Source organism: Phytophthora infestans, genomic scaffold (assembly GCF_000142945.1).
Source record: "Phytophthora infestans T30-4 supercont1.13 genomic scaffold, whole genome shotgun sequence".
Lineage (NCBI taxonomy): Eukaryota > Oomycota > Peronosporomycetes > Peronosporales > Peronosporaceae > Phytophthora > Phytophthora infestans.
Genome location: NW_003303746.1, coordinates 1,005,894 through 1,023,346, shown reverse-complemented (window position 1 = coordinate 1,023,346; position 17,453 = coordinate 1,005,894). Strand labels below are relative to the sequence as shown.

Here is a 17,453-nt window from a genome sequence, read left to right as displayed (position 1 = left end):
CGGTCAATAACTCCAAGTGCAGTTCCTTCTGCTTCTCAATTAAACATCTCTCTTCTTATACTGCCTCCTTATGACAGCCAGTATGCCGTGAAAGTGGCTAGCATGAGCACACTGCCGATCAGATACACCGTCGCGGACCAGTCCTCTATCACCGCTGCATTCTCCATGGCGCCTTTGGTACTGCTAGCAGACGACGTCGTTGTCGCTCCATCCGGAGTCAGCTGCCGCAGTAGTTCTTGATCTTTCTCCCGTTCTTCCTGTAATGCTACCAGATCCGGGAAGAGTTTCCGGAATGTAGCATTGGTACAATTGGACTCCAATGACGCCGCTGCATACTTCCGCTTTTGAGCATCCGTAGTACTAATACTCCCCAGTGTCGCCTGGTTCTCCAACTATAATAAAATGATGGTTAGCACCATATTTTACAAGGTTTGAAGTAGTTCTTGAGACCGACCCGCCCTACCATGAATGAATAGAGTCCCGTGAGGATTGAGCTAACAGACCACATGGGATTCCACGTCTCTGGGTGGAAGTCGGACATGCTGAGACATAGACGCTGGTTGGTCTTGAAGCGGCCATTAGGTGTAATCATCATGACGGACGGAGGCTTCATAGGATATTCGGGTGGGAACTTGAGCTTGCCATGATAGAACCCTCCCTCGTAGGGTGTTCCCTTAGTGCCTGTGATCACGTAGTGCCACTCCAGAATGTTGGTCTCTAGTGGCACCGCCTGAATGTAGTCCACGGGCTTGCGCTGCATGGCCAAGTACTCCTTACGGAGGCGCTTCGTCGCCATCACAGACGCCATAGCTGCTGCAACTTCGACACTGAGGGTGGATCAAACACGTGTACAGATGATGCCTTACTTTAATATAGAGTAATGCATTGTAATGATGGTGCCAAATGCCATGAAATCATCCCGTCACTCAAACAGGAACGGATCTGCCCGGAAAACAGCAACCACCAAAGCCGTAGGACGAACTACTGGAGAAAGTGGGATAATTCTTAACGAGCAATAACATGTACACCTGGAGCTAAACAGCTAGCACGTTCTGGAGCGCCAGGCACAGCTTAGTCAATCACGATGACGACTGGCTCCTTGGGGGCAGCACTCGCCTTCTCTTTCTCACGCTGCATTCTCACCAAGTCGGCGAATAGCACGCGGAAGTTCTTGTCCTTGCAGTTATACTCGAGAGACGCCGTTGCATACGCTCGTTTCTGTCAACAACAAGGTAATCAATCACTTTGAAGTTTTTCAACAAACTGCAGCTATTAGCTCCTACAGCGTCCTCCGTCGTCACAACACCTCCAGTAGTGAGCTTATTTTCAAGCTGCAGCGTCAGTAGCAGCGTGTTTGGTGAGTAATCTAATCGTTTTTGTTCAACTTAAACACGCACCATGAACGAGTAGAGACCCGTGAGAATGGAGCCGACGGCCCAGAGCGGGTTCCACGTCTCCGGGTGGAAGTCCGACATACTGAGACAGATACGCCGATTGATGTCGAAGCGGCCGTTGGGCGTGCACATAATGACCGACGGAGGCTTCATGGGGTACTCTGGAGGAAACTTGAGCTTTCCGTGGTAGAACCCCCCTTCGTAGGGCGTTCCCTCTGTCCCGGTGATCACGTAGTGCCACTCGAGGATATTATTCTCCAGAGGCGCCGCACGAATGTTCTCCACCGGGTTCCGCTGTAGCGCCACGTACTCCTTACGTAGCCGCTTTGTTGCCATCGCCGACGCCATCTTTTAACGACCTGAAATGGCGGGAAATGGCACCCCGCCAATACGTCTTACAGTTCCTTCAAAAACTTTAATCACCATACAGTATTAACTATTACGTTTTACCTTTGGTCTATTTTAATTGCTTGCTCAACTAAGTAAAACAAAAAAAATGATTTAGACGGGTATTTATTAAACAAGGAAACCTATGTGTTTCCTTTTTTGGCGCGCGCGGACCACCATTCCGCATTGAGAGACGTCTGGGAAGCGACCATGAGCTCACGGCGTGTGGGTGCGGGCTCTCGCCGTAGCAGCTCTAGCCGCAAGCAGGCGCTAGAGGAGATCAAGCGTATGCGTGACGGCGTCGAAGCAGAGGAGACCACCAGCTCGAGTCGTCTGGCGCAGTATAAGCCCCAGGAAGAGAGTATCTACAAGGCCGTGACGGATCAGGAGTACGAGGAGCTGGTGCGTCAGCGTCGTCAGGGTCTGCCCTTCGTTGAGAATGACGACGGAGAGATGGGCTACTATGACGATGGAGAGGAACAGTTCTTTGAGTCCGACCCGGAGGACACGGGAGCAGCTCAAGACGAAGATGACTCCGCTGCCGGTAAGAAACGCAGCGCTGGCGCCTTGTCCTCGTCCTACGTCCGACGAGCTAAGAAGATGCAACGTGCCAAGCTCGGAGGAGGAGAAGGACAGAAGATTACTAACATGTTCTTCTCCGCATCCTCCAACAAGACTAAGACCAATGGCGCAGCCCCTGGAGGAGTCAAGAGAACGACCGCTAAGAGAGATATCGATCTCGACAGCATGCTAGACGATCTCACAAGCAACCCCACAGAGTCAAGGGCAGCGTATGCGAGACCCATGTCGTACGCGACGGGATCTTCGACGTTCTCAAGCGGGACGTCGTCAGGCTTCACTGCCAGGAAGCCGTTCTCAGCCAATACCTCATCCTTTATGAGTAAGGATAACACTGTAGAAGAGGAAGATACGGTGGAATACGGTGATAACGCGTTCGAACCTGATGAGGACGAACCGATGCAAGAGGCAAGTGCCGATGAGGAGCGTGAGACGAGTACTGAAACTGAAGAAGTAGCTAATCACGAGGCTGAACCTGCCAAGCCGATTATGAGTAAACGAGAGATGATGCTGCGGAAAGCGCGTGAACAACGTCTACAGACTTCGGCGCCTACTGCCAGAGCGCTGGCTGCCCCTGTGGAGCAGAAATTACCGGAAGATGGGATGACGAGCTCTGTGCCTTCGAATGAAGTGGCTGAATGGTGGCACGTTGCAGGTGATGATGATGCCAACGTCTCTATGGCTGATGCCTCAGCGGACGATGCAGAACCCGAAACTTTACCGAGTGCTGCAGACTCGATCCAGATGTACTGGATGGATGCAGTTGAAGTCCGTGAACGACCAGGCAAGATCTACCTGATCGGTAAGATGAAGATCCCGAGCCCTGAAGGCTCTAACCAGCCGCCCACGTTCAGAAGTTGCTGTGTGGTGGTGAACAACTTGCAGAGATACATGTACCTTGTCCCCAAGGGCACCCCACTGATCGAACTGAGTAACACGGAGCAGCAAGAAGCGTGGATGAAGATGCATGAGGAGATCCACAATATCCTGATCCCATCGTGTATCACTAACAGACGTGACCAGGAGGTTTTCAAGACGAAACTGGTGGAACGCAATTACGCCTTTGAAGAGGCGAACATTCCACGTGGTAAGAACCAGTTCCTGAAGGTAAAATACCCGGCTAAATACCCAGCCCCGCCGTCGGACTTTTGTTCGCGTGGCGGCAAGACTTTCTCGCGTATTTGTGGAGCTTTCACTAGACCTCTGGAGAATTTCCTGCTTACTCGTCGGCTGTTGGGGCCAGGATGGGTGGAGATCAAGGGTGTACGCAAGTGCACTGAGGGTGTCAGCTTCTGCAAGATGGAGTTCGAGACTTTTGACCCCAAGAACGTCAGTCCTATCGCCGGTGGAATGTCTCCACCTCCTCTGAGCGTGATGAGTCTCAGTCTCAAGAGTGTGTGCAATCCTAACACTGGCAAGCACGAGGTGGTTGCGCTTTCAGCGATCACTGAGACAGGAATCAGCTCTGAGGGTGCTGGCAAGGGAACCAAGGGCGCAAAACACACCCTGTCACACTTTACTGCTATTCGCCCGCTCGATGAAAACCACGGCTTCCCTCAGGCCTACGCCGAGGCAGTTCAAAGAGATGACCGCTTTGGTATGAAAATGGAAAATGGAGCGCTCGGAATCAACAGCGAGCGATTGCGGGTGGAGATCAACGAGCGTGTCATGCTCAGCTACTTCCTCACGCGTGTTCAGCTAGAAGACCCGGACGTGATCGTTGGCCACAATTTGCACAAGTACGCGTTGGAGTTGCTGATCTCGCGTATCGACAACTTTAGACTCGGTGGACTTTGGTCAAAGCTCACGCGTCTTCGTCGTGGTCGTCTCAACCCCATGAATGTGGGCGAAGGCTGGAACGAGTACAGGATGGACGACATGGTGAACGGCCGGCTTTTCTGTGATACGTACGTGTCGTCGAAGGAGTTGCTGCCGTCGCAGAACAACTACACACTCTCGTACTTGGTAGAGCGACTTCTACACAAGCAGCGATTGGACGTTGAGATGACTGAGATTCCTCAAATTCTTCTTGGTGGGCCCGACAATTTCGTCAAGTTCCTTCGCCATACGCTTGATGACGCTATGTTTGTGCTTCATTTGATGCACAAACTCGAGATCCTGCCGCTGTCCAAGCAGCTTGCGAACTTGTGTGGGTACATGTGGACGCGTACGCTCGAGGCGAACAAGCGTGCAGAACGAATCGAATACTTGCTGCTTCACGAGTTCAGCCGTTCGAAGAATAAATTCATCGTGCCGGAGAAGTTCAAGAGCAGAACTGAAGCTGACAAGTCCAACAAGAGACGAGAAGCGTCTTATGCTGGTGGTATGGTGTTCGCCCCCAAGAAGGGACTCTACGACAACTTTGTGGTGCTGCTGGATTTCATGAGTTTGTATCCGTCCATCATCCGAGTATGTACATTATTTATGTAGTCTGTCTGTTTGGTATTGCGTTACTGTATATTGACACTCACTGCGTCTATTCTTTTGAACTGTAGGAGTACAATATCTGCTTCACTACTGTGGAGCGACAGCTGAACGAAGATGTGTCTGGAGCGCCGTCATCTATAAAGAAGAAAAAGAAGTCGAAACCGATGCCTCAGCCTGAGAATGATGAGGTAGTGGACGACGAAGACATGGATCAAAACCTTGATAATGCTGACGCCAGTGCTGACTCGGAGATTCCAGCTCTACCGAGTAGCGCGAGCGAACCTGGTGTTCTGCCTGCTGTGATCAAACGCTTGCTGGAATCCCGCAAGCAAGTGAAGCAACAGCTTAAAATTGAGCAGAAGGAGGGGAACGTTGAGAAGGCCAACATGCTCGATATTCGTCAAAAGGCTATCAAGCTGACGGCAAACTCCATGTACGGCTGTTTGGGTTTCCGCTTCTCGCGCTTCTACGCCAAGCCCATCGCTGCGTTGATTACATCGACTGGTCGACAGACTTTGCAGCGTGCCAAGGAGGTGGCTGAGCAGGAATGCGGCTACGATGTGATTTACGGTGATACGGACTCCATTATGGTTGATTCGCGGACCGAAACTCTAGACGAGGCGAAGCGCATTGGTCGTGAGATTCAGGCTCAGTGTAACAAGCATTTCAAGCTGCTGGAGCTAGAAGTGGACTACATTTTCAAGCGGATTCTGCTGCTGAACAAGAAGAAATACGCTGCCTTAGTGATGAAGGAACGACCTAACAGCGAACCTACGTTCGACAAGGAAGTCAAGGGTCTTGACATGGTGCGTCGTGATTGGTGCGTCATCTCAAAGGCGGTGGGTAACGAGGTTCTCGACTTCATCTTGTCTGGAAACTCGCGTGACGATGTGGTGGAGAGTATTCACGAACATCTGGAGCAAGTGGCGGAACGTATGCGCTCTGGAAAGGAGCCCATTGAGCAGTACGTCATCACCAAGAGCTTAAACAAGCAACCTGAGCAATATCCGGATCGTGCCAAGCAATACCATGTCCAAGTAGCGCTCGCTTTGCGTGCTCTAGGCAAGCCAGTCGGAGCAGGCACGCACATCGCATACGTGCTGTGCAAGGAGGAAGAGCCTGGAAGTGGTCGTCGTGCCTACCACCCGGACGAAGTGAAGCGCGCGAACGGGAAGCTCAACATCGACGTCGAGTGGTATCTGGAGTCCCAGATCCACCCACCAGTTAACCGTTTGTGTGCTCACATTGAAGGAACTTCAAGTCCACAGCTAGCACACTGTTTGGGTCTGGACACAGCCAAATTCTCGCATTCGGCCAACCATTTCGAAGAGAATGACGGCGGTGACGCCATTCCTAGTGTTCTGCAGAATGACGCAGACCGATTCAAGGACTGTGTTCCGTTGGAGATCACTTGTGACCGATGCAAGATGGCGAGCGCGTTCCCCGGCGTGTTCGGTACTTCTGAAAAGGACAGCTCGCTAGCGAGCGGACTGCTTTGTCCTGTGTGCAAGGCAGACTTCTGGGGCTTCGACAAGGAGGGAATCTACGGAAACGTGGGCGATGATCTCCAGGCTGTGCTGTCGAATCGACTTCACATCGCGACGCGACAAGCGACGAAGAAATACTACGAGGCATGGGCAGTGTGCTCAGACGTGACGTGCAAGACGCGGACTCAAAAGCAATCGCTTCGAGGGAACGGAAATATCTGCTCAGCTGCTGGTTGCAGGGCTACAACGACGCTCGAGTACCCGGACAGTGCCTTGTACACTCAACTCAAGTATTTCGAATCTCTGTTTGATGCTGAGCGAGCTCAAAAGAAGATCCGAGAGCAGAAGGAGCGCGTTACAAGCACGACCACTGTGACGGAGCCCCCTCCGCTTTCTGAACGTCACCGTGCTGTGCTGCAGAAATTGCTGTCTCAAGCTGAAGAGGTAAGCCAAGTTTGCTGGTATAATCTGCTTGCAGTAACTTTGCCTAACGAACACTGTTTCTTTTTGTGCAGGCTGTCCACCGTGATGACTATAATTGGGTCAAACCTTCCATTTGGCAGACATTGTTTACGTAGGGACCCCTCAGTCTTCCAGGCTGTGGTGCGGGAGGTTATAATGCATAGAAAATGGTGTTCCACTCATACTCAATTTCGGCTGTTTGTGTCTTTGATGTTCGCCACTGAGACGAGGCTGGGTGACAAGATGTTCAACGGTGCAAACATCTAGGGACAGTTAGTGCGTCCATTTTCTGTTTTCAACCTGATGGAGATTGACCACACGTAGTCACGAACCATCAATGAGTGTCGTGTACATTGCAAGAAAAGCCACGACACGATGTCGGATTTCACTGACGACGAAGATCGACAACTTGCTCAGTGGGCGCTGATGTTTACACGCAACGATCAGCAGATTCTATGGGAGAAACTCACACAGCTGATGAAAGGCACCAAGAAGTCCAAGGAGGCACTTCGTCAGCGTCTCAAGACTCTTAAGCGCACTCACGGCCGCCGCCTCGAGCAGTTCCCAGCATGGTACTTCAAAAAGGTGTTCGTCACCCAAGTCAACCCTCAGCGACTGCGGACTTCACGTCGCACGAGTGCCAAGCTCAAGTCCATTCGCGAATCAGACAAGCGCGTCAACAAGAGCCGATGCAAGCCACGACGACGTACCGTCAGCGAACCAGAAGCATTCCGCTCGCCAGCTAAAACTTCCACGAAGCTGGAGAAAATGTCGCCAACACTTAAAACACCGCCACAATGTTCAAAATGTATGCCCGCGATGAAGACTGAGCCACTCCCTTCACTGCTATTGCTGGCATCCGTAGCCAGCACTTCGCATGGACAGGGAGTGATGGATTCTACCGACGCTCGAGTGTAAGCAGAAGGCTGCGACTGTATTTCTTGTGTGTTTTATTTTTGTATTTACTAATTAATCCAGGTCCTGAATTGTTTCTTGGTCGGTTATGCGCTGGAATCTGACCCTATATTTGCGCTTCAAACGGCCCAAGTACTAAGGATTTATTTTATTTTATTTTCTCTTTGTCTCGAGCCTAGAATCATGATCGCTCGGGAGGAGGAGGAAGCGACAATCGACTCGACGCCGTGGCCTATCAACCGACTCAGCTACATCGAGTTGAGCTTACAAGACACGACAGCTATTGAGAAACTCTTCACAGGTCGAAGTGACACTCCGTTGCTGATGAAGTGGGTGATGCTCCACAAGTCTGGATCCAAGTTCCGTCCGAGGCTTGTGGTGCTCTCGGCACTTCGTTTGTGGGTTTTGAAGCACAAGAAGACGTTCAGCAAGGCGCTCACACTACGTCGAAAGTATCAGCTGATGCACGTGAAGAAACTCACTGCGCTGCGACCAGACCCGGCCTCGTCGACGCCTGACAACTCGTCTACAGTCTCAATTCGCCTCGCTGTTCTGCCGAGACAAACGAAAGGAAACAGTGAAGCCCCAGTGATGCTGCACTTTGACCCCGGTACACACACAGAGAACTTTGTACGACTGCTTCAGCGATTACTATACGCACTTCGACTTACTTTCTTACAACAGAAGATGCCTCCAGTGACGCTCCCACCTGATTGCCATTGGCGAGAGTTCTTCCCAGACGAGAGTGATATTTATCTGCACGACCAAAACCAGAACGAAGAGAAGACAACCAACCCAAACCTAGTTTTTGCTGCCATGGCGACGGCTTATCAAGCTTTTTGCGATGACCTGGGAGTGCGCTTTCGCGATAGTGTACCCGTTCGGCTTGAGGAATGTGCTACTACAACTGGGTGTATGGATTTTCAGTACTGTCTCGGTTTTCCGCCTGGAGTTGACGGCTACGAACACCAGGATCACTTTGCAACTCCATTACACGCTTTTACGCGCTTGATTATGGACGTATGCTTCCCTTCTTCCTCGCGATCAGTGACCAATTTCCAGTCGAAAGAGATACAAGCTCTTGCCAGGACACTAGAACGCTCGAGTCAGTTTACCGATATCATCATTAGTGACCTGGCAATGGGACAAGCAAGCTTAACTGTGCTGTTCCAAGCGTTGTTATCACCGCAGTGCACTATTGAGGGCTTCACACTCACGAATGTACAGCTCTCAGTGCGAGCGTTGCGTATCCTCCAACAAGTTGTGCTTCAATCCACGATGCGACAAACCGGAAATGCGACCAAGATAAAGCTCCGACGTCTGGATTTTTCCTTTAACCGGTTCACAGTTACCATGGCTACCGAGCTAGCTACAATTCTCCAACTATTACCCTATAGCCTTGAGCTTTTTCAGCTGGAACGATGTGGCTTGTCCACAGTATCTTGCTGTCGAGTACTTGAGGCGTTGACGACAAGCACGGCGTTTTCTGCTTCATTATTGGAGCTAAACATCGCAGGAAACCGTCTCGGTCTTGAAGGCACGAAAGCTCTCGCTGCGTGGATCACTGGGACTTTCGCTCTTCAACGACTCGACGTTTCTCGAACACAACTCGACATCAATATCTTCATCCAAGCTCTTAAACAGAACACTTTGCTTCACGAGTCATCGCTGGTACAGCTTGATCTGTCGTACAACCAGATGCGCACACAAGCCAGTGAGGATCTCGGTGTCATTTTGGGCAAATCTCAGAGTCTGGCAACGATTTTCCTGCGGGGCATGAAACGCTTTCGACATTTCCACAAATTGTTACCTCCTCAGTTACAGAAAGAAGGCACACTTTTGGCTCTCTCTGAAGCTGCTGTGGTGGCCCACACTGCAGCCGCACGAAGGAATGGAGGGACAGTGCATCGAGCCGATGGTCTTCGCAAACTCTTCCTGCGTAACATCTTGGCGCCAATGTTCGCGAATACTGATAGGAGCTGGTCGTGTATGGTGGATCTGAGCGACAACGACTTGAGTGGCCATCGAGCTGAAGTTCTAGCTCAACTTCTGGATGAATCACCGTGGGCTACACGAACTTCGCTACGACTTGATCACACACGTCTTCACGATAAAACGGTGCGCATTAAGCGATACGGCTACAGTATACGTGTAATATTTCTACTGACTCTTGTTTGTGACTTCAGGCGTTGTTACTGCTCCATTCGATACGAGGATGTAAGACTTTGGACTCGTTAAGTCTGGAAGGAAACGGGTTTGTTAAGCGTGACGCCCACCGGAAACGTAAACGACAGAACGAAAAGTGTTACAGTGACGGTGTGGCACCCTCGGAACCAAGTGTAATCGAACAAGCAGGTTCAAATGCGTTGGCTTTGCTGCTTGGAGGTGCCTTGGACTGCAACGACAGTCAGGTACAGAGTTGGTTGGGAGCGAACGATGCTGGAGTTGCATCTGCATCATTCTTTGCGTATTCCTCGGCTGCGAAGCCTCTGCGTTTGAAGGAGCTGTGTCTGAAGTGTGACGGCTCTTATGTCTTCGGCACTCACATTATCACGGCAGCAGTCCAGGCACTGGCAAAGCCACATGCATACTTGCAGATGCTAGATGTTACTGGTAACGAGTGTGGAGACGCATTGGCTCAAGTTCTCGGCGATGTATTGCCTAAGAATAAGAGTCTGCAGGCTTTGTTTTGGGACGGGAACTGCATCACTGTCGATGGATTCTTCCAATTCTACGACGGACTCTTGAAAAACAATACATTGGCCATGGTACAAATGCCGATTCAAGATACTCGACGGGTACGATATCGACTTTTCTTGAAGAGAACATGTATGTAGCTAATTCTATTTATCTGCTGCTTAGATTTTGGAAGAGCAGAAAGACCCACCGCGTGAGAAGCTCTTCAGCATTCTGGGCAAAATCTTCAAAGCCACGGAGCGAAATCAGATTTTGGCTCGAGAGAACAAGGAGCGGAAAGCTGAAGCACGCAGTTCCCGAGGTCAAGAAGCTCGCGGACAAGGCGTAAGTATTCACCCACAGCCAGATGAGAAACCGGAGGTTGAAGCTACAGAATTACCGATAAAGAAGGGAGATTCCATCGATGCTGAAATCAAAGAAAGCCTCAATTCGGTAGGACTGGCGCTGGAGAAATGTCCTTCTCCCAAGCTGGCAAGTTTCGAGGAAGGACGAGAAGACGGCGATCGACAGAATACCGCTCGCAAGAGCTATTCCAGACCGACAAGTGCTCGATACCCGTCAACGATGCAGTCGTGGAGCATGCAGCAAAGCAGCACAGATGACCTCCGTACACAGCTTAAAAAATTGGACTCACTGACCGCTTCATTCTCAGTGACGTCGTCACATACTACTAGGTAGAATAAAAGTCTCACCTTGATTGTGCAAGCTCATCAGCGTTGACTTGAGTAAGCATTCTGATCAGTGTTCCAGCCATCAAATTTCGCGAAAAGCTCCTTCAGAAACTCAGTGGGACAAATTGATTGCTCGACCTGATTCTCGTCTCTCTCATTTTGAAAAAATGCTTATCTGTGGACTGAACAAAGTATTCCATACGTTGGGAAACCGCGGGGCGGGGCGGGGGGGGGGGGGGGCGAAAAGACCACTGTGTTCGCGGACAAGACTTTAACTGTTTCCCCCCTTAAACTTATCAAAAACTTAAAAGAAAGCAGTCAGATTTACTCGCAAGAGTTGCGGTACTACAGTACAAAGCAAAACCCGTGAGAGACGCCTCATCCGCTGCTTTGATTTCGTTGACATCATCGCATGCTAGGTTACGTCGAAGCCTACAGCAATCGCATCGAAGAGAATTCACCAAATCATCGTAGATTTCTCGGTCACTTGCGCGAATTGAGCCCCTGCAAGAATGAGCTGAGGCTGCTTTTGACAGCGACTGCGGCAGCATCTGGTTGTGTCTTTTTCTTTTTTTTCTTCCGCTTGGGTCCATCCAGCAGCTTCCTTGGCGGACTTGGAGGTGGCACAAACACGTTCGTAGGCGCTGTCTTCAGCTCATCAGTCGATGCAGCCTTTATCTCCTCCGTTTTTCCAGGCTCATTATTGTCCGCTTTCAACTTCTTTGCCTCTCCAGCTGAAGTAAACTCCGTCTCCTGCTCTTCTCGTGCTCGTTTCTTGGTCTTGGCCTTGTAAACTATTGACGCACCGGGCCGGTCATTGGCATGTTGACATCGATGACATGTTACCCTCTGAATAAGAATACATAAAATACTGTCAAAACATGCATGGCCCGCATACATTTTTCCCGTTCTACCCACCACAATGGTCGACAACGCCTCACGGGCAAGGCGGGGGCCATTGCTGCCATTCTGCTGCTGAATACAGCGCTGCTGTCTGGTCAATCGACGATTGGCCGGGGACTTGAGGGTTTGTGGCACAACGCGAGCGTCTGCCGACACGCTAGGCACCAAGAGGCCTCCGCAATTTTTACAGATAAAGTCCAGCACTGGTTGCGGCAGCTGTGCTCGGCTTGATCGAGCTAACTGCATCATGGTCGCACTGAATAAACTTTTAGCACGATTATTTAGTGTGCATACGGTTTTGGACGACGTACATCATGTGGTTGGCCAGTGTGGGGCTGGTGGGCAGCAGCGTATGTGCTGAGCTCCAGAGAAAGGTGAAGCGCTTCTCTAGCTGCCGAGAGTTCGCGGCACTAACGACCTTCATTTCTGGAAGGAGCAGGGAGCCTTGTACGACGCTCGATACAGGTGGCGACGTTGTACATGTCGTCATTGGCAGTGTTGGGGGTCTGGGTATTTTGGGTAATGGGCTCTAAAAGCCAGAAACCCAATAATCCAGGCTGGGTTTTAATGCTTAAATATGAGTTAATTGTTTTCTAGTTTCATGATACCGGTAGATACAATGACAACATATAATATATGCTGTGTATATTAAACATATACAATGACTGCATGTGTAATAGAAATCAGATCACAAAGCATTAAGCATCGTGATTGGTTGATTGAAAATATTATCAGAAATTTACTGTGGTATTTGTTAACTACTTGTGCTGTTGTGCATGCTGGTATTTGCATAGTCAATTGTTGATCGTACCGCATGTAATTTTCCTCTGATCGCTTTGGGAAGCTGGTGTAAAGCTGTGATAACATCGTGTTAAAAGACGACGCCAAAGACTTTAACAGCTGCGGCAAGTTCCATTGAAAATATGTTTGTCACTCCCTCTGGTAGCACTTCAGCTCCGTATACAAGATCTAAAATATGCTGCATGACTTTCCGGGAACGGCATTGCCTCATGTGGTGATTTGGCTGGATATCATGTTGTTTGCTAAGCAACTTGTATAACCGAATATGGTGTCTTTATTACCGAAGAACCAGATATTCCATATTTGCTTTACGCTCGTGTGAGCCGGAAACTCCCATCCTTTTGGTACGGTGTGCCCCAGTTGGCCATCTCCCCACTGCCAAGTATGCCACTCTGCTGATGGCGACTCTGCTGATGGCGTCTCCACTGGTGCGGCTACCCCGCAATCGCGTGGCGGATGGATCGAGCTGATTGCGTTGCGAAACTCCGTTGCCAGGTCAGCTCGAAGACTAGCGAGATCTCGAAGGGATACAGGAGCAACACCACCCACAACGAAATGTCCTCTTAGCTCGGAGGTAACTTTGTCAGCGACACTGCCTGGTAGTATAGTTGCAACGTCACTCTTCAACTGTTTAATCTCTTCATTGAGATTAGTCACCTCCTTGCGTAATTCTTTGACCTCCTTAGCAACTGCAAGATGAGCGGGTATACCCGTAGATTTCATTCCACACACTGGGGAAGTGCCAATAGCTAATACTATGACCCCCCGCTGTTGGTTCAATAAGGGGTTAGCTGAAATTTTTTTTGCTCTGAATACGGGGTAGTTAGGACTGAAGCTGGCACGAAGATAATTCATGATGAATCACCGAGGCCAATAAGAACGGAAATGTGGATATCACACCACGTGAATAGTTGCTAAATCCACTTACAATATTCTCCCAGTAAGACGAAGTCATGGCTTGTGTTATCGCAGTCGGGAAGCGCGGTGGCAGCACTCCAAATTTCTCTGAATTGAACGGCAACCCAGCAATCATTCTGCCACAGAGCTGATCTGCACCTTGCCCGAAATGAATGTACATGTCCTTTAGCTTGCCAAGACTTTGGCCCATACGCAGATATACCGATACTGGTGTGGGGCCGTTTACCTGCCCAAGGGCATATGAACTGCTTCCCCCCGCAGACTGTGCGTCCCAATATCGACAGGATTGCAGCTGAGTAAACCTATTTCTTCCTCGCTCAAATCACCAATGACCCTACGCAGCATCAGTCCAAAACGGGTTTTGTTGTCGCTTTCTAGAACGATCTACTGCTTTCCACCAACAACTCGTTCAGGACTGAAAAATAAAACCACGCCAGCAGCTAGTATTGGATACGGTGAAGGCTCGTAGGGATTAGCGTACTCACGTTTACCAAATTTCTTCGCACCAGTTTGGTCACCTTTATGGCCTTACTCCTCGATGGCCAGACATTCACTAAAGATGCTGTAGCATGATCGTATCCGTAGAGTCGGAACGGCTCATTGGGTTCCACATCAAGACAAAGTAGCACCACACTAATAAAACCGTTGCCCATGACTGGCCTCACTTAGCTGGTGCTATTGCCATCAGCTTCATCGCTAGTAGCTCAAACCCACTGGCTTTCAGCTGGCGCTTGCCCTCGTTAATCGTCATCAGACCGTGCTTCTTTAAGTTATTAACCACCTTCTCATATCCATCTAGAACACACCGCGATTCCATATCCACGGGCTGACCCAGCTCCAGTAACTTGTTGTGATACACATCAACAAGCACACTACGGTAACCCCACACACAAGTTGCAGAGAGCGGAGCACTAGATGCGTCGTTGGAGCTAATGTCGTCGCGATCGCAATCATGAACACCGAAGAAGGCTAGAATTGCTTCTTTTAAGAGGGAGACGCGCTGTGACGGGGTCACACAGCACCTTGCGCTAGAGGAAGCTATCTTCTGAGAGTATACAAACTCTCAGTGAACGGCAGTTCACAGGTCCCCTTTTTATTCAAAAGAGAGCGAAGTGACCTAATTTAGGTAGAATGTAAACTGAGTATATTTAAAGGTAGATAAAGCTTGGGTTTAATACAAACTATAAGTCACCTATAGAAATGCAATGTCGTTAACCAATGGTTGGCTTTGAACGACCTTGGTACTTTGTACCAAATATCCCGAAGTATGACGTGTCCCACTTCATGTAACCAGGATACAATTAGGGCTACGTACCCCGTTACATCCTCCCCCACTTAGGTTCGGTTTACCGACCGATCAGAATGAAGAGATGTTCGTCACAAACTTTCATTCTCAAAGTCGAAAACCATCAACTTGGCCGCGCGAGCGCGGCGGAGGCTCACTTCACAGTTAGAGCCTCGAGCAGCAGTCTGTGCGCTCTTCTTCTAGGTCTCCACTTCGACCGTTTACCATGCCTCGTGGCACAGCAAAGAGCGGTGCTAAGACACGCTCCAAGGCTGCTGCCGGTAAGGCGCAAGCCAAGAGCACTAAGCCTCACGGCAAAGGCTCGGCACTTAAGGAGGCTACTCAGGTGGCCTCCGAGGCGATCGGTTCCTCGGGTGACGCGGCTGTGGGCAAGCGAGCAAGCAAGCACCGCAGCCCGTCGTCCTCGGCCTCTCCAGACAATCGTCCGAACCCTCGGTTCGTAGAACGTGAGTTCGACTCTGGCAGTGAGGACGAGGCCGAGTCCGAGAGCACGCACGATACTCCTGCGGGCTCTATGGGAGGGCACAGCCCAGTGCCCAGCGAGCACAAGGATGACAGCGTGCAGTCGCTCGCAAGTGATCAAGGTGATCACAGTCCCAGGACGTCTGTGTGCTCTGAGAGTCCGGCCGTCAAGGCTAAGGGCACTCCCAAAGCTGGTGGCGATGAGGAAGAGAATCCTCGCAAACGTCTCTCGCTTGCCGATGGTCTTGCGCGTGCTAAGGCCTCTAAAGCCGAAGGCGCCAAGCCCTCAAAGAAGCGTACAGCCTCGAAGTCTCCACTTCGCGAGGAGAAGGAGACTCGGCACTCCCATCGGGGCATCTTCGACTCCATGAAGAGGAGGCAAAGGAGGAAGAAGAGGAGGATGAGGGTGCTATCTCTGAGCCCCGGGAGGTCAAGAATGACCTCCTCCAGCAGCAGGAGGATTTCTAAGCTGCCCAGCTAAGTGTACCCTGGTTACATGAAGTGTGACACGTCATACTTCAGGATATTTGGTACAAAGTACCAAGGTCGTTCAAAGCCAACCATTGGCTAACGACATTGCATTTCTATAGGTGACTAATAGTTTGTATTAAACCCAAGCTTTATCTACCTATAAATACACTCAGTTTACATTTTACCTTAATTAGGTCACTTCGCTCTCTTTTGAATAAAGAGAGGACCTGTGAACTGCCGTTCACTGAGCGTTTGTATACTCTCGGAAGATAACTTCCTCTAGAGCAAGGTGCTGTGTGACCCCGTCACACTCGGTAGCACTCGTAGTCAATCTACGCCACCGCGGGTAGACTACCTGAACCTCTCCGAAGTTCGTTGCCATGGACAGGAACGACTTCTCCCATACGAACGACGCTCAGTTCGAGTCAGTTCGGAAGATGGCAGGCATCTTCGGGATGGAGGCCCTGCAGAGCCTGGTGGTGTCAACACCCACCTAGCACCTCGAGCGCGTCAATGCGTTCGACGCGTACGAGCAGGGGCTCATCGCGCATGTGCGGGATAACCTGCAGGCTCCGGCGGCGGAAGCGAATCCGCCACACTCGAAGTCAATACGGCTGAAGGTTAAGCCGTCTGAAGGGAAGGAAGGCGAGAACCTTCACTTCTGGGTCCGAGAAGTAGAGCTCGCGATGGACGCGGCTCTGATCTCGACCGAGCAACTTCGTGTTGCTTTTGCACTCTCCAACCTTAGCGGCCGTGCTGAGAGTTGGGTGTACACGCGGGAGGCAACATCCCCTGGATGTTTCACATCCTGGGCTCAGCTGTGTGAACAGCTCCGAGCCGCGTTCCTCCCGGCGAACTACGAGTACCGCCAGCGTTCGCGCTTCCTCTCGTGTAAACAAGGGAGGCGTGAACTGCACGAGTACGTGCAAGAGATACGGGAGCTCACGGCGTCCCTAATGGGAAATCCACTCAACGAACACATCAAGATGACTGTGTTCATGGACGGCCTTCGAGTGGGCCCCACACGCACTCAGCTGTTCCGGGTGCAGTCAAGCACCCTTGAAGAGGCGATTCAAGTGGCTCTTCAAGAAGAGTACAGCCATTGCCAGGCGCGTACGCCGGCCTCAGCGTGGCCTGGGAGTTCCTTGTCGGCTCCCGGTCGAACAAGCCCCAACCGACCAGTTCCCATGGAACTCGGGTCCGCCGAGCAGCGTTACAGTCGCTGCTTCGGCTGCGGGAAGATGGACCACTTCAAACGCGACAGTCCCGCGGAAAGACTCCGCAGACGGTCCTTCCCCAATCCCGTCCTCAAGGGTCGCTGGCAGAAGCCAGGATCCCGGGGACAGGGGAACGCCGGGAACCAGTAGGGGCGGGCGCGGGCCCCCTACTGGGGAAGAACTAAGTCTTCGTGATGGGTGCGCGGGTGGCGCGTACCACGGGGACTTAGCCCCTGAGAGGCTTCGCACTCTCGAATCGGCGAAGAGCAGCGGCGGGTTGCTCGTAGTACACGGATGTGTACGGGGATACGATCATCCCTTTAGAATCTAGATCGATTCTGGGGCGTCGAAGAATT

The 17,453-nt window shown here is 51.0% G+C and overlaps 5 protein-coding genes across 5 annotated transcripts; 2 read left to right on the top strand and 3 right to left on the bottom strand.

Annotated features, from left to right (window-relative positions):
• Window positions 1–68: 68 nt before the first annotated feature.
• Window positions 69–796, bottom strand: PITG_08328 (ubiquitin-conjugating enzyme E2, putative; the record flags this gene model as incomplete). The annotated part of the gene is made up of 2 exons (XM_002903678.1): window positions 69–392; window positions 464–796. 2 exons carry the CDS (start codon window positions 794–796, stop codon window positions 69–71), a joined length of 657 nt encoding a protein of 218 aa, XP_002903724.1.
• Window positions 797–1,071: 275 nt separating this feature from the next.
• On the bottom strand, window positions 1,072–1,730 carry PITG_08327 (ubiquitin-conjugating enzyme E2; the record flags this gene model as incomplete). The annotated part of the gene is made up of 3 exons (XM_002903677.1): window positions 1,072–1,218; window positions 1,284–1,331; window positions 1,398–1,730. 3 exons carry the CDS (start codon window positions 1,728–1,730, stop codon window positions 1,072–1,074), a joined length of 528 nt encoding a protein of 175 aa, XP_002903723.1.
• A 261-nt stretch (window positions 1,731–1,991) lies between these two features.
• PITG_08326 (DNA polymerase alpha catalytic subunit, putative) lies at window positions 1,992–6,918 on the top strand (the record flags this gene model as incomplete). The annotated part of the gene is made up of 4 exons (XM_002903676.1): window positions 1,992–2,696; window positions 2,829–4,769; window positions 4,856–6,718; window positions 6,790–6,918. The coding sequence occupies 4 exons, from the start codon at window positions 1,992–1,994 to the stop codon at window positions 6,850–6,852; spliced, it is 4,572 nt and encodes a 1,523-aa protein (XP_002903722.1).
• A 916-nt stretch (window positions 6,919–7,834) lies between these two features.
• Window positions 7,835–11,026, top strand: PITG_08325 (uncharacterized protein; the record flags this gene model as incomplete). The annotated part of the gene is made up of 4 exons (XM_002903675.1): window positions 7,835–9,769; window positions 9,838–10,449; window positions 10,514–10,649; window positions 10,767–11,026. 4 exons carry the CDS (start codon window positions 7,835–7,837, stop codon window positions 11,024–11,026), a joined length of 2,943 nt encoding a protein of 980 aa, XP_002903721.1.
• A 292-nt stretch (window positions 11,027–11,318) lies between these two features.
• Window positions 11,319–12,346, bottom strand: PITG_08324 (uncharacterized protein; the record flags this gene model as incomplete). Its single annotated transcript, XM_002903674.1, has 3 exons — window positions 11,319–11,868; window positions 11,938–12,178; window positions 12,234–12,346. The coding sequence occupies 3 exons, from the start codon at window positions 12,344–12,346 to the stop codon at window positions 11,503–11,505; spliced, it is 720 nt and encodes a 239-aa protein (XP_002903720.1).
• Window positions 12,347–17,453: the final 5,107 nt, after the last annotated feature.